The following is a 23,414-nucleotide window of genomic DNA, read 5'->3' as shown; positions in this document are numbered from 1 at the left end:
TTCTCACAGGTTAACGTGGATTTTCAGTGTGGCCTGACAAGACTGCCACAAAAGTAACTAAAAACATATTTTTGTATTGCTTCCTCCATAGTGGCTCTCACAGTTAGATCTTGCAGCTGCTTTATCTCCAAGTCAGGAGTAGGTCGCCATTAGCGCCAGCAAGGTAAGTGGTCAGGAAAGAGTTGATCACTTCATCCCACAAGTGGAATGCTCAGACTCTTCACCTGCCCCATCCTCCTTAGACCATGCTAGGCTGCCTGTCATGTGCTTCCATAGACTCTTAACTTACATCAACGTAGTCATCACATTCTACTGCTATTTCACTGCCTATCTTGTCTAGCCTATGGTAGTGATCAGCAGAGAAAAGACCACGTCTATCTTGCTCACACTGTATCCCCAGTACCTAGTACAGTGCCAAACAAAGGTAGACATGCAGTAAATATTTTACTTAAAAAATGAAGGGCCCTGGCTGGGTAGCTTGGCTGGTTAGAGTATCCTCCCCATATGCCAAGGTTATGGGTTGTATCCCTGGTCAGGCCACATACAAGAATGAACCCATGAATGAATAAGTAAGCGAAGCAACAAAATCGACGTTTCTCTCTCTAAAAAGAAATCAATAAATTAAAAACACTTTTTTAAATGAATGAGGCTCTATGTACTAGTAAGTCATTGTGCTAAGCAGGGAGATGGAGCGAGACTGTAATAGAATGAAACCAGAATTCACAGTCAGTGGAGACACAACAGAATAAACAGGAGTGGGGCCAAGTTTTATGAGGACAGAAGCTTATACAAACTAAGGGGACCAACTTAGGAGCAATAATATAAAATTGTAAATGCACAATTAAGTACTTCATCTTGGGAGAGGTTCATGCAATTGAGGGGACTTAAAGTTTAAGCCACGGTATTTTCACAGTACTGTAGATGCATCTCTGGTGACAAGTGGACTAAGGTACCGAATACTGTGAAATCTCTGAAGAATGATCAGAGATTTCTGCTTGGGAAAGTCAAAGATTTCATCAAAGGGATAAATTATGAGTGTAATATTACCCAGAGGAAGGAGAGGGACTGTAGGTGGAGGAAGCACGCTGAGACACAGCTGAGAAAGAGCTAGAGCCTCTCTGCGGGACAGTAAGAAGGACTTCTTGGCTAGCTCGGGGTGGGATGGGGAAAGCCTGCGGACAGCATCACCTGAAGACTTGTTAGAAATGCAGCCCCTCCGGCTCCTGCCCAAACTTATCAAGTTAGAAACTCTGGAGGTTGAGTAGGAAAAGCTTTGAGTCTGGTGCAGTTCAAGTTTGAAAATCAATACTAGAAAGGTACTTGAACTCGGCCGGTGTGGCTCCATGGTTGAGCGTAAACCCATGAACCAGGAGATCTAACTCAGTTTGATTCCAGTCGGGGCACATGCCTGGGTGGCAGGCTCGCTCCCCAGTTGGGGGCGTGCAGGAGACAGCTCATCAATGATTCCCTCTCATCACTGATGTTTCTCTCTCCCTCTCTCTTCCTCTCTCTGAAATCAATACAAACATACTTTAAAAAAGAAAGTTACTTGAGCATCAGATGGAGCTATTTTATTACTACAAATATAATTTCAGGCTGTTGTACAACTGAAGGAAGATAAGAAAAAAGGATTATGACAGAACGAAAGAGAGTGTTCTTCTTATCTCATACCTTAAAATAAATTACAGATAAATAAAAAGTTAAAGTAAAAAGTAGGTAGAGGAACATTATTTCAACATAAAGCCAATAATAGAACCTGAAAAGGGAAAGATTAATAGGCTTGCTTTTGCAACAATTTAAAACATTTGTAACATTAACAAAATTAAAAAGAAAACAAACTTGAACCTGGACAGGTTGCTCAGTTGGTTAGAATGTTGTCCCCATAGGCTAAGATTGTGGGTTCTGTTATGCCCAGATTTCAGGATCCCCAAGAAACCACATCAGGGAGCCAGCCAGTCCGATGCAAAAGCATAAGAGTCTTTATTCGAGCTAGCTCGGCTCCCCCACCTTGCCGACGCAGCGACAGGAAGCAGAGAGAGAGCTAACTCTGTGTGGAGACCGGTTATATAGGGCGAGTTGGAGGAAGGGGAGGAGAAAGGACTGTGCTCTGCCGATTGGCCAGGCACAAGTCTGTGTCTTGTTCCTGGGTGTGGCTAGCAGAGGCTTAGACTTCCGGGAAGAAGCTCCTTGCCAAGCATGTGGCCAAGGTAAGATGGAGCACTTACCCTGGGGCAAGGTGGAGGGCATAGCCCTTACCCTGGGGCAAGGTGGAGGGCCTAGCCCTCACCCTTTCATTCCCCCCCTTTGTCTTGGAACTTCCGGCTCAATCATGAGACGGACTGCTTTTCTATTCCACCGTTGCTAGAGGCCCGTACTGGGCATATCTTAACAAATGGTCTGGTGGAAGGGAAAGAAACCATTTTAGCTTTAACAACTTCTATTGAAATAGGATTTTTCTTCTTAAAATTCCTCCATGGCTATCAAAAAGCCAAATCAAGATTAATTTATCTACTGTCCTGATGTTTGCATAAACACAACAAGAATGGTAACTGGCTACCTTTGCTGGAATCTCATGGTTGAATCTTAATGTGCCCCGTAGGGCCAGAAAGCCGCGCCACCCAGCTGCCATCAGGCCCGCCTGCAGTATCTGCTGAGTTAGGTGAATCTCTCACCTGTAGCAACTCCACCTGAGCCCACGCTCTAGGCTTTAAGCCCATCTCAGTAGCCCTCCTACTTGTTGCGGCCCAGAGTGTGTGGGGGTTCCACAGGAACGCAGAGGCATCCCTACTGCTCCCCTTCTACTCTTACCAACCGCCAATAATGGTAGGGCATGGGCCTGACGCTCCAGCGCCAGCCATCTTCAGGGCTTCCAAGCAGGATACCAGGCTTTCTTCGTGGCATTTTTACTGGCTTCAAGTCTTTAGAGCTCAGACAGGGCTCTTTAAAACATGATACTCCAGTCAAAGTTTTCCATTAATAAAACCACTATTAGGTACCAGTCTTATTGAATCTATGCAAAGAAATGTATTGCCATGACTTATTTAGCATTGCCAATATTTCAGAGGAATTATGTAAGGAGAAAAACATACTGATCTTCTCTAAGATTTTTCTGATTTTTCCTTGCCAATTCCTTTTCATGGAGTTATAACAAAACAGTAACTGTTGGCATTAAACTTTCTTTCTATGCATAACCATGCCTTAGACCTTCTATTCCAAACAGGCCTTTCCCAGCTTTCTACAGTTGAGGTTTGTACTACCCCTGACGTGGGCATGGTTACGCAGGCCTGCAAGACAATATACAGGCTGCCAACCATCAACTGTCTCTCAACAGAGACCAAAACCTGATGGGCACCCTTCCCTGCCCAGTTGGGCACCTGCCCTCTTGGCAGCCCGACACCCTCTACTCTTGGGGTTCACCCCACACAGTCCCCTTCCAGGACAGTCAACATACATTCAAACCTGCAAGAGAATCAAAGGTCAATATAACATATCAATACAATGAAACATAATATTGGCATCATGGCTGCTTCAGGCAGCCAAATCCTACTAAAGTCTATTCTTGACCTTCCTATAAATTGTCCTTGTCTCTTTGGAGCCATGTCCATGAAGATGCAGGCATCATCTAAGTCTATTACACAGTATTGTGGGGGCTCCCGGCAGCAGGAGTGATCGTGAGCAATGTTACCAGCATCAGGCAGGTCGAGCACGCCGTAGCTTGAGCTTGAGCAGGTGGTGTTGATCTCGATCGACGCTCCATTTGGTGACGAAGTCTTCCCGGATCACGGATGGGTCTGCTGACCAGACGTGAGTGTGATGGACCCAGGTCGCTACGCCGTCTACCTTGAGAGCGGTGGGGGTCGTCAGCACCACAGTGTAGGGACCCTTCCAACGTGGTTCGAGGGTCTCCTGGCGGTGCCTTCTGTCGTAGACCCAATCTCCTGGTCTGTGCTGATGAGGAGTTGGGGTTGGGCTGGTCTCGTACAGATTCTAGGGCCCGTTGCCTTCCTTTCACAGGCAGGGGGAGGGCCCATGAAATCTCTGCCCTGAGGAACTGTGAGCCCCACCCTTAAATGTCCCAATCAGACTAGAAAATCCACAAATACCTTTTAAATCTACCCCAGAATTTCAAAATCCCAACCCAGCACAGAATATCACATAGCAAATCAAAGTTCTCAGCAAACAAACAGACAGAGATGTTTACTAGTTAGGCAGGCCGATTCCACCTCTGACAGAGAGCAAGCGCCCTTAGGGAAAGATCCCAGCGGCCACTCAGGGTACTTTGCTATCGGTCAGAGCACTCAGCCTCAAAGAAATCAAGCCTGTGGTTGTTTTTTGTTTTTTTTTAGACACAAACAGAAATTTCACTAGCTAAACAATTTTCAATAAAGACAGATAACATTTCCCATTAAAAACTTTGAATCACCACAGGAGAAAACAAAACAAAACAGGAATAAACAAAAACACTTTTACACAGGCGCGTGCCACATTTACAGCACAAAATACCAACAGAACCTGGGTTAAACTTAGGCATGTTATCCTGGGACAGCTATGCTGTCCCTCCCAGGCAAAGGAAAAATGTGCCCTCTAAGCCCAGTATGAAATTGGATTACTGCTATCAGTAAGCTATTTAACTTTTGTTTAGGGAGGGAACATATAACCTTTAATTGCCCTTAGTTTGAGGAAAGCAGGGTTTTCTAGATTTAACAGATTAGATTAAATAAATCCGTGAGGCAAGCACACTTCCTGCCCCATAAAACTCCACCTTAAAGCTCCACCCTTGACTAAATCAGAGGGAGGGGCCTTTGCTGTTTCAAGATGGCGGCCCCCAGGGGAGCAGCAAGTCATGTGGCTGACATGGCGGCAGCCAAGTCATGCAGCCCAAAATGGTGGCTGTCTACACTTTTTTTTTGCAAATCAGGATCAATAAGCAAAGGCATTTAGTTACCAGAATTACACAAATTTTCCCAATTCAATCCGAACCTTAAACTTTTAGCGGGCAAGTCAAAATATTCAGCATTTCTCAATCAGTCTAGAATCTAGCTAGCATCCGTTTTTTTCTTTGGGTAAATGATCAGTCTTGGGCTCCATCCTGCACATCTGCAAAGAGACTCTAGCTCAAAACTCTATCCAAAATCGGACAGTGCGCGCATTAGTTTTAAGCCAGCTTTTCTCTCTACACATGCACAGAAATCCCAGACGCATTTACTTGGGGAGGGGGTGACCTGTTTTCACAGATCCTCACTCAGATGCCCACCTGACCGAAGTCGTGGAGCCACACAAAGGGGGGGAGAGGGCAGACCCCCTCCCTCCACATTCACACACTTTCACCAGACATTCACTCAGAGTTTAAACAATAACAACTTCCCAACTCCTGAGGGAGCTCTAGAGCCTCCCCCAATCTCCTTGAAATGATCAATCACAATACCCAAAGGAGCAGTCTGAGTCCGTCCCATAACATCCGTCCAGTAAGTCCACAGAAAACAGAAAAACATAGACACAGACAAACAGAGGGCCCCAAAGAACAGCCTTCCAACTCCATGGAAGCAACTAGACGATGGCCTTACACCAAACCGGCGGGAGCGACCCGCCTCGTCTCAGATTCTCAGATTGAGGGGGTTCCTACAGACCTTCCGACTCCGTGGAAGCAAAACTACACCCCTCCAGATGGAGGGTCGAGGCGTCCCCCGACTCCTCCCGCCCTTGATCCCCCTGTGCGTCCACTTAGATCATTGCGGGCGATTACAGATTTCAGAAGTGAGCTCACACAGAACAGATACAGAACAAGTCCCTGAACAGAGGCAGTAGAAAACTGCCTAGGAATGCTTCTCTTCTACCTTTTTTAAAAGATAGGCCAGATTCGAACCCTTAGCCAGTCCGAGTTTTGACGGTGAGTACCATCTAGAAGCCATTCCTCCAGATACAGGAAAAGTCCCTTAGAGATAACATATATCACACAGAACAGAATACACAACACACAGACACTTACCGCGGCCAGTCAGACTCTACGAATTGGGGGGGTCCCTCAATGGTTTTGGGGATCCCGGACGAGCCCCCAAATGTTATGCCCAGATTTCAGGATCCCCAAGAAACCACATCAGGGAGCCAGCCAGTCCGATGCAAAAGCATAAGAGTCTTTATTCGAGCTAGCTCGGCTCCCCCACCTTGCCGACGCAGCGACAGGAAGCAGAGAGAGAGCTAACTCTGTGTGGAGACCGGTTATATAGGGCGAGTTGGAGGAAGGGGAGGAGAAAGGACTGTGCTCTGCCGATTGGCCAGGCACAAGTCTGTGTCTTGTTCCTGGGTGTGGCTAGCAGAGGCTTAGACTTCCGGGAAGAAGCTCCTTGCCAAGCATGTGGCCAAGGTAAGATGGAGCACTTACCCTGGGGCAAGGTGGAGGGCGTAGCCCTTACCCTGGGGCAAGGTGGAGGGCCTAGCCCTCACCCTTTCAGGTTCGATCCCCAGTCAGGGCACATACAAGAACTAACCAATGAGTGCATAAATAAGTGGAACAACAAATCAATGTCTCTCTCTCTATCTCTGTCTCTCTCTGTCTCTCTCTCTCTCTCTCAAAATCAATAAATAAAAAAGAAAAAAAACTAGAAAGAAATATACACAACATATATCTGAGACAAAAAGCTAAAAAGTTTAATTTAAAAAAACTGTAGAAAAATGGGCAAAGGACACAAACTGAAAATTCACACACACAAAAATACAATGGCAATAAACACATGAGAAAATATTCAATTTCACACAAAACAAGAAATAGAAATTAAAATGGAATAGTATATTTTACTTAACAAATTGACAGAGCATTTCTTTTTGTCTTCACCCAAAGAGTGAGGATTTTTTTTTTTCCATTGCTTTTTATTTTTTTAAATATATTTTCTTTACTTCAGAGAGAAAAGTGGAGGGAGATAGAGATAGAAACATCAATGATAGCCAAAACCGGTTTGGCTCAGTGGATAGAGCGTCGGCCTGCGGACTGAAAGGTCCCGGGTTCGATTCCGGTCAAGGGCATGTACCTGGGTTGCGGGCACATCCCCCGTGGGAGATGTGCAGGAGGCAGCTGGTCGATGTTTCTCTCCCATCGATGTTTCTAACTATCTATCTCTCTCCCTTCCTCTCTGTAAAAAATCAATAAAATATATTTAAAAAAAAAAAAAAAAAAAGAAAGAAACATCAATGATAAGAGAGAATCATTGATCAGCTGCCTCCTGCACACCCCACACTGGAGATCAAGCCACCAACCCGGGTGTGTGCCTTGACTGGGAATCGAACCATGACCTCCTGGTTCATAGGTAGGGTCGATGCTCAACCACTGAACAACCCCAGCCAGGGCAGCAGAGCATTTTTAAAGATGGAAGCAACTTAAATGTCTACTATCTAACTGTATGGTCACTTATATTGGAATTCCAAGGTGCAATTAGCATTAAGAGCATAATGAATGTTCATGCTACGTGAAATGGGAGGGGGGGAAGCTGTTACAAAATAACATAAACCAATAAAATCTTAATTAAAAAACAAATCTATATGGATAAAGATATAAAAAATAAGGGAAACATATTGAGCAAAATGTTTCCAGTGGTTAGCTCTGGGTTGTAGAATTGATACATTTTTCTTTTGTTCTTCATATACCTCTTTTTTTGTTCTTCATATCCTCCCATTGTCTCCATTATGTGATAACCATGCATCCTTTTTCTAATCAGGAAAAAATAAGCTGTACTACAAAGTATTGCCAAAAGTTGGAAGAATGATGATTCAATATCCCCTCAAAGTTATAACAGAATATAACAAAGTACACTGAGTGGCCAGATTATTATGACCGGCCAGATTATTATGACCACCCCATCAGTACTTCATTGACACTTCCAAAAATACTGAATATTGAAAACTTCCTAAGCAAACACTCTTAAGATTTTATTATTATTATTATTTGCATAACTAATTCACTTCATTGTACTGATGGAGTGGTCATAATAATCTGGCCACTCTGTATATTCTAAAATAGAATATAGAAAAGAGTAACAAACTGGTATTCTTGAGATTTGAGGGTTTTATCCTCACAGCCACCATCCTCAAGAGGAAGAATAGGAAGAGGAAGATTTAAAAATCAAACTGAAAAACATACAATCACAGAATCTCAAGTTGCCTCTGATTCGTGATTATGTTTAATGACATGTAAACATTGGGATGCCCTTATTTACTTTGTTGGGTAAATAGTGTGGGCTTGTTTGTTTAAATAATGAGGGTGGTGTTTGCTCTCACTATGAAATGTATGTTTTGGAATAAAACTTCAACCTTAGAATGTGAAGGTTTTGTTTGGCATGGGCTACAATGAGCAAACAGTAATTTAAAATGGTCCCATAACACCCCCTTGTGGCTTCCACTATATCAGATTGGGCAACAACCCAACTAGCCCAGAGGAGGGAGAGATACATACTTCTCTTTATAAATTCAGCAAACATGTGCGCATTCCCTATTCTGTGCCAGGTACTAACTATACTTGGATAAAATGCCATTAAATCTCTTCCTACTGTATTCAGGCCTTGCCAGCATGCGTATATATTCATTTATTTAGGCAGAGCACACATAGAAGTTATGAGGCCATAAGAGTTGAGCCTCACAAACTAGTGTTTTGCAAATATGGCTTTCCCTCCTGGGAGATAGTTGAAGGGATTCTGGAGTAAGGTCTGTGATTATTACTATCCAGCTGTTGGTTGGTACCTATGTGGCAATCAGAAAAAGCACTGTGGATGTGGATAAAATGAGTCGGATTGCAGCCCTGACTATCCCAGTGACCTTGAGCACCTGATAATCCACATGGGAATCACTCATCCACTTAACAATTTGGTGCTGAGGCTACAAAAATGAGTAAGACCTAGTCCAGTGATGGCGAACCTATGACACGTGTGTCAGAGGTGACACGCAAACTCATTTTTTTGGTTGATTTTTCTTTGTTAAATGGCGTTTAAATATATAAAATAAATATCAAAAATATAAGTCTTTGTTTTACTATGGTTGCAAATATAAAAAAAATTTCTATATGTGGCATGGCACCAGAGTTAAGTTAGGGTTTTTCAAAATGCTGACATGCTGAGCTAAAAAGGTTCGCCATCACTGACCTAGTCTCTAGACCAGTGGTTCTCAACCTTGGGTGCATTTAAAAAGATTCCCAGGTGATTCTAATGTGCAGCCAAGGTTGAGAACCACTGCTCTAGACCCTCATAAATTCACTCTTCTAATTTGTAAATTGGAACTAACCATCTCAACTTGTCAAAAAGATTAAATATATGGCCACTCTTAGGCAGAAATCTTCATTTTTTTAAAAAAATGTTTTTAGACCTGGCCAGTTTGGCTCAGAGGATAGAGCAATGGCCCATATGACTAAGGGTCCCAGATTTGATTCAGGTCAAGGGCAGGTTCCTCAGTTGCAGGCTCCATCCTGGCCCTGGCCTGGGGCCCCTGTGGGAGGCAACCAATCTATTCTCTCTCCTTCTCCCTTCCACTCTGTAAAAATCAATGGGAAAATATCCTCAGGTGAGTATTACAACAAGAACAAAACCAAAAAAGCCCCTGTTTTTATTGATTTCAGGAGAGGGAGAGATACAAACATCAATGATGAGGATCATCTATCACCTGCCTCCTGGCAGGCCCCCTACTGGGAATCCAGCCCCAACCCCTTCTGGGGATGGAGCCTGCAACCCGGGCATGTGCCCTGCCCGGGAATCTAACCACGACCTCCCGGTTCATGGGGCAACGCTCAACCACTGAGCCACTCCAGCCGGGCCAGATATCTTCATTTTCGAACCCGTATCCACAAGTTTGTTTGTGCTTATTTAGTTTAATCCTCTCTATATCTGCTCATAGAAACTCCAGGAAAAGGAATCAAATCATCTAATCCAGTGATGGCGAACCTTTTGAGCTCGGCGTGTCAGCATTTTGAAAAACCCTAACTTAACTCTGGTGCCGTGTCACATATAGAAATGTTTTGATATTTGCAACCATAGTAAAACAAAGACTTATATTTTTGATATTTATTTTATATATGTAAATGCCATTTAACAAAGAAAAATCAACCCAAAAAATGAGTTCGCGTGTCACCTCTGACACGCGTGTGGTAGGTTCGCCATCACTGAATTCCAATCCCTATAATTGCATATTTATTTCCACCAAGATTTCGGGATCCGGCTGCAGCCTAATAATAACTCGCGATCTTCAAGAGTTTCACCCCGGGCCCGGGGACAGCATTCCAGCCCCGTGAGGCTCGTCACCAACGTCAGTAACACCGTGACGCGGGGGCTGCCCTTTCCGTTGTCCCCTGCGGGCTGCTGCCACCGGCGGGGGTTGGCAGTGCCACGTGCCAGCCTCACCCGCGCAGGATCCTGCTCGCACGTCCCCGGGGGAGGCGGTGGGCAAGGGCTGCCGGCGCGGTGCTTTTCCCGGGCGGGAGGGAGGGAGGGCAGGGAGCGGGCCGGGCGATTCCCCGGGCGGCCTCGCCCGCAGCCTTTCTCGGGGATGGAGCACCCGCCCCGCTAGGAGGGGCGGCACCCCGCGCCGACGGGGCCTGCGGCGGCGCAGAGCTGCCGGCAGGGGGCGCGGGCGCCGGGCACCCCCGGGGCTGGAGGCCGGTGGTCCCTCCCAGGCCGGTGAGCCAGGCCGCGCGGCCCGATCCCCTGCCCCCACCCTCACCTCGTCACCGCCCGCCCGCCCGGCGGGGCCCCGAGGTGCGCGGCGCAGGCGCGGAGCGGGCGGTGAGTGAGGCCGCGGAGCTGGGCCCGGGGCCTGGCGGGCCGGGCGTGGGGCGCGCGGGAGGGAGCGGGGCCGGCCGGCGGGGCGCCCGGGAGCGCCGGGGCCTGAGCGGCGCCGCCCGCCACCCTGTGTCCGCGGGCGGGGCTGCGCGGTCCCTCCGGCCAGCCCCCCGCCGCCTGGGAGCTGCGCCCCGGCTGGCCCGCGGGCCCGGGGACCGGTGAGTGCGGGAGGGGCGGCCGGGCGGCGCGGGGCACCGCGTGCGGGCGCCGATCCCCACCCGAGGAGGCGGGAAAGGCCGGATGGCGTCCGGGAAACCGAGACGCTGCCTTCGTTTCCCGGCGGGATGGCGGTCCCCTCCCCCATCTCGAAGCAGTGCCACCCCCTGGCGACGCCGCCACCCGGCTCCCCAGGGCCCCTTCGTATCGGGGCTCGGGAGTCCCCGCTAGTCGCCGGGCCCAGGCGGGGCCGGGCAGGTCCCGCGGCTTCTGGCCGACGCCCGTGGGTGCCACGCTGGTTGCGGGCCCCGCCAGGCGGCAGGGCGACCCTCCGGCCGCGCATCCCCGAGCTCGCGCCTGCAGCGCGGCCGCAGCGAGCAGGCGTGGGTCCGGGCTCTGCAGCTGCAGCCAGTGGTATAAGCCTCTTTAGGGTGCTCATGCACCCCTTTTGATTTTGGGGTGTGTGTGTGTGTGTTTCAGTGCAACTGAGGGACACGAGTAATTTGAAGCAGTTTCTCTCTTTGCAGAGGCAAAGACGGACACAAGTTGAACATATAAGTGGGTTCTAATTCAAGCTCTCCTGCAGCATTTTTGTGTTTAAATTCATTTGAAACCTGGAAAACATCTACTTATTTTTAAAGTATGTTTTCATTGATTATTTAGAAAGAATGAGAGGGAGAGGGATCTAGAGAGAAACATTGAGGAGAGAAACATCACCGACCCGCTGCCTCCTGCAGGCCTCCTACTGGGTATCAAACCCGCAATCCGAGCACGTGTCCCGACGGAGAATCCACTAGTGACCGCTTGGTTGTTAGGTCGACGCTCAACCACTGAGCCATACCGGCTGGGCCATATAATTATTTTTAAATGATGGCGGAAAAGAACGTGGTTTTAAAGCTTTAGTATTAGAATGTAGCTTTTTATTGTACATGCTTGTTTTATTTTTATACTAATTAGGAACAGAATATTTACATTGCCTGAAAGGCCTTTAGAAAAGGTGGTGCCTATTATGTGTAGTCTGTTTTGTGCATAGATATTCTTATGGTTGAAAAAGAGAAAGTGGAGGGAAGGAGAGAGCGCGAGAGGCATTGATTGGTTGCCTCCCGCAGGCACCTGACCGGGGCCAGTAATCGAACCTGCAACCTAGGTACATGCCCTTGACTGGGAATTGAACCCGAAACCCTTCCTCTGCTAGCCAAGAGTCTAGACTCTAAACAATGAGCAAAGCCCGCCAGGGCCTGACATGTGTTTTGTAAGTTGCTTTTTAAAATAGTTTCTTGTGGCATGATCTCATTTTTGTACATGCAAATTAATGTGTACCTTAGAATAAAAAAAAGTCTAGAAGTCTATACACCAAAATGTTAATAGTGTTTTTTCTGGGTGTATAGATGCTAGGTGACTTGATTAATTTAAAAATGTTTTTCTAGCCCTGACCAGTTTGGCTCTGGATAGAGTGTCGGCCTGTGGACTGAAGGGTCCCGTGTTCGATTCCGGTCAAGGGCATGTATCTTGGTTGCGGGCACCTCCCCAGTGGGGGGTGTGCAGGAGGCAGCTGATCGATGTTTCTCTCTCATCGATGTTTCTAACTCTCTATCCCTCTCCCTTCCTCTCTGTAAAAAATCAATAAAATATTTTTAAAAAATGTTTTTCTAATTTTCTTGCAATGACATATATCAGTAGTTCGATTCAGGATGTTCCCCATGAGATAAGGACTAGTGAGCAAATGTTTATATGACGTCCCTAAGTAAAAGCTAACCTTCTTCATCTGGGCAGTTGTGCATACAAAAAGCACATGAAAACATTTGCTGAAATAAAAGATGGTTAAAAATTTTTGGTCTTGAGTGGGCATTTTACCATCTCTGAAAGGAGGTCTATAAGCGTTTAGATACTGTTCAACACTAAGTAGGAGTCAAATCTTTTTCTGATCAAGGTGATCCTATTTCACCTAATAGTCTGAATCCAGACCAGCTTGCAACGTTAATTTTAATGCCATCCTCGGTTTCCTTTTCTTTTTAATTCTTCATGTTCAAAAGAATTTGAAGTGTATTGTGAAGTAAAAAGAGGCTACTCGAACATATTTGGCTGCCAGTTTTCAGTGTTTTCCCTGATACCTGTAGAGCATTTAGAACATCTATATATATAAAAGGCCAATATGCAAAGTGTCCCCTCGGGAGTTCAACCAGGAGATTGGGAGTTTGATCACTCACTATGATGTGCACTGACCACCAGGAGGCAGCGCAGAATGAAGGCAGGCCCCGGTCTGCAGCTGACAGCCAGTAGCTGGGGAAGGAAGGCCCCAATGGGCCCTGATCACCAGCCAGGCCTAGTGAAGTATAAAGCTTTTGGCTGGTTAAATTTTGGAAGTGTAAAAAAGACGTATTAAGAATAAGCCTTGAAATTTTGGTTTATTACATAAAAATGAAAACAGTTTTTCTTTTACTTTTGAATGCACTTGATTGGGATGGGCCCAAGAAATGCTATTTGTTTTGTTAGGTGAGGCATTATATATGTTGATATCATTTCTATATATCTCATGATTGTCAGTTTCTTTGGGTGATTCCCTTCCCCCTTCTCTGAATTGGTAGCTGAGTAAGAATTGGAAGCAAGATGTAACTTGCTGGTAGCAGAGATTGACAGTGAAGATTTACTCACACAGTTAGCTGTTCAAAACCCATGGTTTTGGTTTTTTTTTATCTCTGGTTCTGCCACTTAGTTGACTTTTACTGAGTCTGTTTCATCATCAGTAATATTGAGTGGGTTTAGTAGTGGCTCCTCTATGTACCTCACAGGATTGTTGTGAAGATTAAATAAAATAAGGGTTAGGAAAATGCTCAATAAACTAAAAACCACTACTTATTTCCATATGATGACATCCCCTGTGGTGCTAATATACCCAGGACTTTGTGAAGCAGCAAAATTAATGTGTGCCTCAGTTTCTTACCACTAATGATTTTGAGAGAGTGTAGTGGATTTTGCATATCACAGGATTAAATGAGAGAAGGCATAGCCTGGTACATAATAGGTGCTCAATAAGTGATCATTATTCTTCTATTAGTAAGTAATCTATAAGGACTTAAGTAGTAAAAGTCTGTGATTTAGTATTTGCTTTTATTACAGCTGAATAAATTTATGCAGAATTGCATTCCTATTTTGGTGTGAAGATATAGCTTTAGAAGGTAAAGTCATTCAAAGAAATATGACACATTTACATATACTTACATATTTAGTAATATATACAGTTTTGAGTATTTAATACAGCATCTTCAAAAGAATATTATACTTCAGTTCTGTATAACTTTCCAATTGATTAAAGATCTTGGTACTATTGTATTCTTGACTCTCAGAAATGAACTACATTGTGACTTACATCATATTTTTCCTACAGGTACTTTTTACCATCTGTGAAAACTTCGGTGTAGTTCAATTTTCCTCACTTCCATATTAAGAATTATACCAGTAAGTGGAATGTGGTAAAACTAATGAGTCAATTTTATAACAGTCCATGAAAATTGAATTATACAGTGGTTATTGCCATATATGTTTTGTTCTCAGGAGATTGTTGAAGGTGCCTTATAAGAAAAGGGTTTTCTTGTTGAAAATTATATTTTGAGCTTCAGTGTGATGGATATTTTTCCTGAAAGCCAGGGAATCAATACAGATTTGTGAAAATATTCATTTTTAAGGGATCATATTCACCTTTTTCTTGAAAACTATATCAAAATTTTCCCAGTTTTAAAAAATGCACCTGTTTCATTCTTAATATGTTATCATAGGCATGATTTATCCTATCTAATAAAGAGGGAACATGTTAATTGACCCTCACGCTGTCGCAAAGATGGCAGCACCCACAGCCAATAGGAGGGAATATGCTAATTGACTGCCCCGCCCTCAAAGATGGCGGCACCCACAGACAATAAGGAGGGAGTATGCTAATTGACTATCACACCCTTAAAAATGGCAGTACCCACAGCCACAAGATGGCGGCGACCAGTGCCCTCAGCCCCGCCGGGGTGGCAAGCACAGTCCCCTGGGGCGGGGGTGTCCCTCAGCCCAGTCTGCACCCTTTTGTAGTTTGGGAGCCCTCAGGGGATGTCTGGCCTAAGCTGGCCTAAGCTGGCAGTCGGACATCCTTGACACTGCCGCAGAAGCAGGAGAGGATCCTGCTTGCCAGCTGCCAGCCCAGCTTCTGGCTGAGCGGCACTCCCCCTGTGGGAGTGCACTGACCACCAAGGGGCAGCTCCTGCATTGAGCATCTGCCCCCTGGTGGTCAGTGCAAGTCATAGCGACTTATCATTCCACCATTTGGTTGATTTGCATATTACCCTTTTATTATATAGGATTAACAATGGTTATTTGTTAAATTTTTTTCATTTTTAGATTGAAAAGATATGAATGAATACCCTAAAAAAAGAAAAAGGAAGACTTTACACCCTTCTCGTTATTCAGGTTAGTGAATTATTTTAAAGTTGAGCCATGGATTAATTTCTATGCAATTGTATTCCAATCTATTCTCTCATAAATGATCGGATAAAAGTTATATATCTGAATCAATTTTTAAATAAGAGAAAATTTTAAATAAGTTCTCTGAGTATAAATTCTTCTTTGTCTACCATGTGCTAGGTATACATCAGAACTTATAGACATTTAATCCTCACAACTTTAAGGTTTATAGATATTTAAAATTAAATATCAACGGTTGGGAACTTATACAGCATAATTGAAATTTGTCTGTGTGCTTCCCAACCTTGTGCTTAAGCACAATAACCTTGTTAGAAGATATTTTGCAAATTGCAAAAGAAATTTTTATTCTATATATTATTTTCAGAAATGTGAACTTCCATTTTGATTTTGTAATGTTAGACCCTTTGGTTGAGGTTTACTCAGCTATCTTGGCAGTATTTAAAAGAGGTCTTGCCCAGCTGGCATGGCTCAGTGGTTGAGCATCGACCTATGAACCAGGAGGTCACGGTTCGATTCCCCATCAAGGCACATGCCCAGGTAGTGGGCTCGATCCCCAGTGTAGGGCATGCAGAAGGCAGTCGATCAATGTTTCTCTCTCATTATTGATGTTTCTATCTCTCTCCCTTTCCCTTCCTCTCTGAAATCAATAAAAATATTTTTTTTTTTAAAAATGGAAAAGAGATCTTTGTGGTCATCTGTAATATACCTCCCATGAACAGTACTTGGAACAATCTCAGGCATACCTGTTAGCCCACCCAACCTACACATTCTTCACACCTAAGGAAATTAAATCTAGTTTACTGCTTACTGACTCCTCCCAGACAAGACTTGAAATGACTCTATTCAGAAGCCCTAACTGGTCCTCCCACCATTTTTCCTATGCATTAGTGCTTTCTTTGCACTTCATAAAATGTCTTCTTGGAATTAATTTAGGTTTTGGGGTTGTTGGGGTTGTTTTTTTTTTTTTTGCAATTAACACATTAATTGCATATTTTTATTTTGTGGGATTTAGACAGTAAGGTATCTTTATATGCTTCAGAGTATTATATTTTTATATTGTATAATTTGTGGTTCTTTCAAAACTCAATGTTAATATCAGGTCTGAAATATAAAAGCTATCAGAACTGAGGGAACTGTTACTTTATTACAGACACTATAAAAATTTACATCTGTTGGATAAAGGGGTGGCTGTCATCAATGTATATGTGTTTACTGTGCTTGAAATTTTTAAAATTTTGTTTTATGTTCAGATTCCTCTGGAATAAGCAGAATTGCAGATGGATTCAGTGGCATTTTTTCTGATCATTGTTACAGTGTCTGTTCTATGAGACAACCGGACTTAAAATATTTTGACAACAAAGGTATACCTAATATTTTCCAAAATATTTTTTCTTTAAATTACTTTTATAATCATTTCTTACTTATTTGAAAATGTGGGTGAATTATGATTTCAAAATGGGCAAGTGTTTAAATTTGTTTAAATGTAAGAAAACTATTTTTTTGTAATAAAGTAAGTGAATTTTAATTATTAACATTATTTCAGATATATAATAAAAAGTATGTTTTCCTAAATCTATTTTAGTTGGCTAGGAATTGGTGGCAAAGCTGGAGTGATGCAGAGTTGGGAGTATTATGGTTAAAAGTTAAGAACGGTGTTATACATGGTTCTTTCACTCAACTATACCTTTCAGTCTAGAGGGCTAATGGAAGGAAAGGACAGAGAATAAAGAATTTGGTCTTTTTCAATCTTTCATCTTCTGTTGGCTTCTCTTTTCTAGAGCATTGAATGAATGATAATTTGGGTTTTCTCTCTCCTCTGTAACCATCAAAATTCTCAGTTTTCTTGAGCTCCTGTTACAGACACAGAAACATAAATTATTAAAAATAATATGGAGTCAGAGACATCAGTATGAACTCATGTTTGGCTTGATATAGACACAGATGTAACATACAGAAATATTTATAGGTATGTTTATACAAATGTGGTGGTATACACAAACATATATTTTTTTTGTTTCATTGTCTGAGAGGGCATAAAAGAAATGACACCCAGTAGCAGTGAGCACATCTAGTGTTGGGATCTTGGTGTCTAGTATCATTCTCCAATGAAAGGAACTAGGGCTTCTTGGAGAAATGCCTACTGCTTACTGACTCTCCCAGACAAGACTTGGGAAGAAACAAATTTCTTGTACAGAAGAGTTCCAAATTATTTATGTAGATACTCCTCCCTCAAGGAGGTGGAATGTAAATCCTGGTTTCTGAAATGTGGACTCTACATAGTGTCCCCCTTCCAAAGCCCAGAGTAAATGAAAGTAAAAGAATGACTTTACCGAGGAAAAATCTGATAAATACTACCTCAACCAGGTGATCAAAGTCAACATCAGCAGTAATAAATCATATTAATCAAATGTACCTTTGATAAGTTGTGATAAAATGGCAGTTTGCCTCTGTGGTCTGCTCTCACTAACCCATAATCCCAGTTGAATCATTCAAACACAACAGACACATTTTAATAGTGGGCATCCTACAAAATACCCAATCTGTTCTCAGTATTGTCATGGTCATCAAAACCAAGGGAAGTCTGAGAATCTGCCACAGCTAACAGTAGCCTAGAGAGACTTGACAGCTAAAGGTCATATGGGATCCTGGAACAGAAGAAGGCCATTAGCTAAAAACTAAGGAAACCTAGAGGAAGTATGGATTTATCAGCATTGGTCGTGAATTGTAACAAATGTACATTATAAGATGTTAATAGTGGAGAAACTGCAGGATATATGGGAATTCTCTGTACTACTCAAAATTTTTCAGTAAATCTTAAACATCTAAAAAATAAAGTATATTAAAAACAACAGCCCTGCCTGTGTGGCTCAGTAGTTGAGCGTTGACCCATGAACCAAAAGGTTATCTGTTCTGTTCCTAATCAGGGCACATGCCCGGGTTGCAGGCTTGATCACCAGTATGGGGTATGCAGGAGGCATCTGATCAGAAGTTTCTCTCTCATTGATGTTTCTGTCTCATTCTCCCTCTCCCTTCCTCTCTCTCTAAAAAATGATATTAAAAAATAACATTAAAAATGACCTGTATTTCAGTTTATCCATGCTAACTTTAAAACATTGGCGCTGGGCTGAGGGGATAAAGGCTTATTCAAATTCAGTAACATTAAAAAATGTGTTCTAGTCCAAATGGGGCATGGGAGCAAAAACATTTGCTTGTTTGGACAGATTTTCTATGTGTCTGTGATATACGTAACGTCTTCAAATCAAAGTCCTTATTCCTTTTGGAATTCAAAATTATATTTAAAATATTTGGTGCTTTGTGTTATAATATTTAACGTTTAATACTTTGATACAAACAATAAGTTTTTCCAAACTTCTCTTTACAGATGATGATTCTGATACAGAGACATCGAATGATTTGCCAAAATTTACAGACGGAGTCAAAGCCAGAAACAGAAATCAGAACTATCTGGTTCCCAGTCCCGTACTTAGAATTCTAGACCACACTGCCTTTTCTACAGGTTAGGGAAACTAAGTAATAGCATTTGCATATTTTTATAGCTCAATGAAAGGATAATGCATAAAATAAATTTTTGCCAGTTATTTATTTCGTAGGTTTTATTTAGTAATAGTAATAATAGGCTTGCTTTATTTTTCAGAAAAATCTGCCGATGTTGAAATTTGTGATGAGGAGTGTGACTCACCTGAATCACTCAACCAACAAACTCAAGAGGAGAGTCCTATAGAAGTTCACACTGCTGAAGATGTTCCAATCGCTGCAGAAGTGCATGCAATTTCTGAAGATTACGACTTAGAGGCAGAAAACAATTCCTCTGAGAGTCTCCAAGACCAAACTGATGAAGAGCCACCGGCTAAACTTTGCAAAATTCTTGACAAGAGCCAAGCTCTGAATGTGACTGCCCAGCAGAAATGGCCTTTGCTGAGAGCTAATAGCAGTGGCCTCTATAAATGTGAACTTTGTGAGTTCAACAGCAAATATTTTTCTGATTTAAAGCAGCATATGATCCTGAAGCATAAGCGTACTGATTCAAATGTGTGTCGAGTGTGCAAGGAAAGTTTCTCTACCAACATGCTTCTGATCGAACATGCCAAACTGCATGAAGAGGATCCCTACATTTGTAAATACTGTGATTATAAGACCGTAATTTTTGAGAACCTCAGCCAGCACATTGCCGACACCCATTTTAGTGATCACCTTTATTGGTGTGAGCAGTGCGACGTACAGTTCTCCTCAAGCAGTGAGCTCTACCTGCATTTCCAGGAGCACAGCTGTGATGAACAGTACTTGTGTCAGTTCTGTGAACATGAAACAAATGATCCAGAAGACTTGCATAGCCATGTGGTAAATGAACATGCATGTAAATTAATAGAGTTAAGTGAAAAATATAACAATGGAGAGCATGGACAGTACAGCCTCCTGAGCAAAATTACCTTTGACAGATGTAAAAACTTCTTTGTATGTCAAGTATGTGGTTTTCGGAGTAGACTTCATACAAATGTTAACAGGCATGTTGCTATTGAACATACTAAAATTTTTCCTCATGTTTGTGATGACTGTGGCAAAGGCTTTTCAAGTATGCTAGAATATTGCAAACATTTAAATTCACATTTATCTGAAGGGATTTATTTATGTCAATACTGTGAATATTCAACAGGACAAATTGAAGATCTTAAAATTCACCTAGACTTCAAGCATTCGGCTGACTTACCTCATAAATGTAGTGACTGCTTGATGAGGTTTGGAAATGAAAGGGAATTATTAAGTCATATTCCTGTCCATGAGTCAACTTGATTATTCTAACTTCCATAGTGTTAATGTAAAATAATACAGCATTTTTGGAGATGTTAAAAAGGATGATTTTAAACAATTTATGAGAACTGCCATTAACAAGCAAGATTTTTAATTGTCTAATTCTTTTGGCATGGCTACATTTTTCAGTATATGAATGTATTCCAAAATATGATATTTTCAGTGCATGGTAACTCATAGTTTTAACCACTCTTTGGGTCTATTATCCTGTGCATGTGCTCTGAGATCATGAATGGGTAAGAACCAGATGTACTAAAAATACTAGACTTGTTTTCCTTCCATAACCATTGGTGCTGTTAACTTTTTAAACTCAAGACAAGCTTAGTTTTTCATTTATGAAGACATTAAAGTACTGCAGTACCAAAACTAAAATGTAACATAATATACAATTAAGTCTAATGGTACTCCCATCAATAAGAACCCAGACCCTCCTTTTGCATTCCCCATCAGTAATTCCCAGGGCTCTCCATCTGAATGATTCTTTTAATAACACTAGAAGGCCAGTGTTCTTGGCAGTCTTTTTTAATTCTCACTTTTTTTTAGTCCTTATATATATTAAATAGTGTATATATGTTCAAGAATTTAAGGTGGGGGGGGGGTGGGGAGGAACTGGTAAGGGATGAGACAATGAGAAAGTAACATTTCAGAATGCTTAACCTGTTCACATTTCATTTTCAGTTATACAACTGCAAAGTCATGTCCAAATTTTTGATTTCCAATTATTTATTGACTGAGAAATTCCACTGAAGTATTAACACAGAATTAGGAAGATCTAGGCGATAAGGGGTTGCTGGCATGATAACGTACAAATTACTTTTGATAAAGGTAAAATAATCTTAGCTCTATATTAGTTTCCTGTGGCTGCCATAACAAATTATCACAAACTGTGTGGCTTCAACAACAGTAAAGTATTGTCTCAGTTTTAGAGCCTAGAATTTGAAAATGTTGGCATAGTTTGTTCCTTCTGAGAGCTGTGAGGGAAGGACCTGTTTTGAGCCCCTCCTTGGTTTGTAGATGGACAGTCTCATGTTCACATGGTGTTCTCCCTATATGCAGGTCAGTCTCCAAATGTCCCCTTTTTACAAAGACATCAGTCATGTTGGATATGGTAAGACCAATATCCCCAAATAAGGCCAAATTTTTGAGGTACTGGGGCCTAGGACTTCTACATATGAATTCTGAGGAAGTAGGGAGACACAACCACCACAATTCAAAAGCAGCTTCTTAAATAGTATCAAGAAGGTAAAATTTTGCATATCACTGGCTTCAAATTTAATAAAAACTGCAGCTAACAATATTGTTCAAGAGTATTGATAAAGTTGAAGAAACCAATTTATGACCTATGATTTTTCCACTTCAAAAACAATGGGAATTTTGAAAAAGTTGGCAGCAAAAAGTACTTTTAGAACCAACCATTTGTTTCTCTACTGTTTTGTCATGTATGTATATCTGTCTTCTTACAAACTGCCATCCCATCTGATTATAAGTTTCCAGGTAGAGCTGTCGCATACAAACGTTTCTTAGAAGACTTAAAATTATAATAGTTTAAATTAGAAACCATCTCATCTAAACCCTCTGATTTTCTAAGTTTCTTGTATAAATAGAATCGTAAGTTATTGTTGGGTCAAGGACACAAAACCATTAGAGCAGACAGGAGGGAATCCAAGTTATTTGGCTTCTGTTCTAATGTTTCCATTACACTATGTTACATAAAAATCCAAGCTTTGTCCTTGGGGTATTTTTCATGGCTATTTAACCTAGCCATTCAGATGCCTTCTCGGTAATTCTGTTTTTACACTTGTTTGGTATATATCAAACTCCAGGAATTTGATTTTCAGGAAACAAACCTTAAATAAGTAATGCCTTATTGGTTTTGTAAAATTCTGTAATTTATTGCTTTGCTTTGATCAGGTATTAGTAATCAAATTTAAAAAGACTGTAATGAAACTAAACATATTAAATCCAAGTTTTAAAAACATACAAACATTTTGTATTTTTGATGAATCTGCAGCTTGAAGTGACATCCCACTGACTGCTTGTCCCAATAAAAACTTTTGGCTTTGATTCAGCTTTCAAATAAGTCTGTGACTGACTATAAATTGCTGAGGTAGCTCATCTATATTTTTACTTAAAGGACTTCTTTGGAAAATCATACCTAAAAAGAAAATTTTCTAACTACTTTTGGGTTTTTCTTCTCAAAGACGCATTTCCACTGTACTCGGTGACTTGAACCACAATTCAAGTATGAATGTTTTTTATTAGTACTACAATAGAATTCTTGGCAGTGATCAGTAGTGATGGGTCATTTTTTTTTCTTGCTGTTTTTTATCTCCACCTTGCAATGAGTGACTACTTTTGAAATCCCAAAGCATTTCCCTTGTCCTCCAAAATTTCAAGGTGATTGTGCACTACTCAAAAGACTCTCCCTATTGTAAACTTGCCAGTTTTACTATTTTAATCACCTTGCTTAGGTTTCTTTGAATGTATGTCATCACATAATAATAGTTCCTCAGTTTCACTGGGCCTGTAGCAGGTTATTAGGTGGTTGCTGAATTGTTGGCAGGCATAGTATATATAGGCGTTTCTTTTTCAACAGATTAACACTATTCCTAATTTTTAAATCTGATTTACAAAGAATTGAATTATTTAATTCCTTACATTTAAAATGAAGGGATGAAGAATGCACAGGGGGGCTAAGTGTGTTAACTGAGATGCACAAGAAAGGGGCAGGGCTGGTTTAAAACCTTCCACTAAGGAAGTATAGGTCTGGGGCATGACTACCCACCATGACTTTATGATCAGATTACCCTGTGATGTGACTTTCCACAGAACCCCTCCCCCCCTTTTTTTGTCCATAAGACAAATATGTATTTATCCAGCTCTTACTATGCGCCCAACACTGTACTAAGGACTTTACATGATTTTGACCCATTTTCACAACAAACAGGGTCGGTGTTATTCGTACTCCAATTTTATAGATGAAGAACCTCAGGCTCAGGAAGATGACGCGGCTTCACTTCAAAACATGCATATCAGCAAAACCAATGGGCATAGACAATAGGGGGGTGAAGGCGTGGGCTGGGAGAGGTGAATGGGGGGGGGGGGGGGGAGACATATGTAATACTTTCAACCATAAAGAATTTAAAAAACTGCGTCTCACTT

At 42.1% G+C, this 23,414-nt stretch overlaps 1 protein-coding gene across 2 annotated transcripts; it reads left to right on the top strand.

Moving 5' to 3' along the window:
• Window positions 1-10,648: 10,648 nt before the first annotated feature.
• On the top strand, window positions 10,649-22,332 carry ZNF639 (zinc finger protein 639). 2 transcript variants are annotated; one of them, XM_070406763.1, is made up of 6 exons: window positions 10,649-10,751; window positions 14,350-14,420; window positions 15,342-15,410; window positions 16,676-16,786; window positions 18,808-18,942; window positions 19,081-22,332. In XM_070406763.1, the coding sequence occupies exons 3-6, from the start codon at window positions 15,353-15,355 to the stop codon at window positions 20,232-20,234; spliced, it is 1,458 nt and encodes a 485-aa protein (XP_070262864.1). In that variant the 5' UTR covers window positions 10,649-10,751; window positions 14,350-14,420; window positions 15,342-15,352; the 3' UTR covers window positions 20,235-22,332. The 2 variants fall into 2 exon arrangements, with proteins under 2 accessions (XP_070262864.1, XP_070262865.1); XM_070406764.1 differs by lacking the exon at window positions 10,649-10,751 and adding an exon at window positions 10,836-10,966.
• The last annotated feature ends 1,082 nt before the right edge of the window (window positions 22,333-23,414 follow it).

The sequence above is a fragment of the Myotis yumanensis genome, unplaced genomic scaffold (assembly GCF_028538775.1).
Source record: "Myotis yumanensis isolate MYYU_CA2020_CCGP unplaced genomic scaffold, mMyoYum1.0.hap1 SCAF_2, whole genome shotgun sequence".
Lineage (NCBI taxonomy): Eukaryota > Metazoa > Chordata > Mammalia > Chiroptera > Vespertilionidae > Myotis > Myotis yumanensis.
The sequence above is the reverse complement of the archived record's forward strand: the minus strand, read 5'-3'. Positions and strand labels throughout refer to the sequence as shown.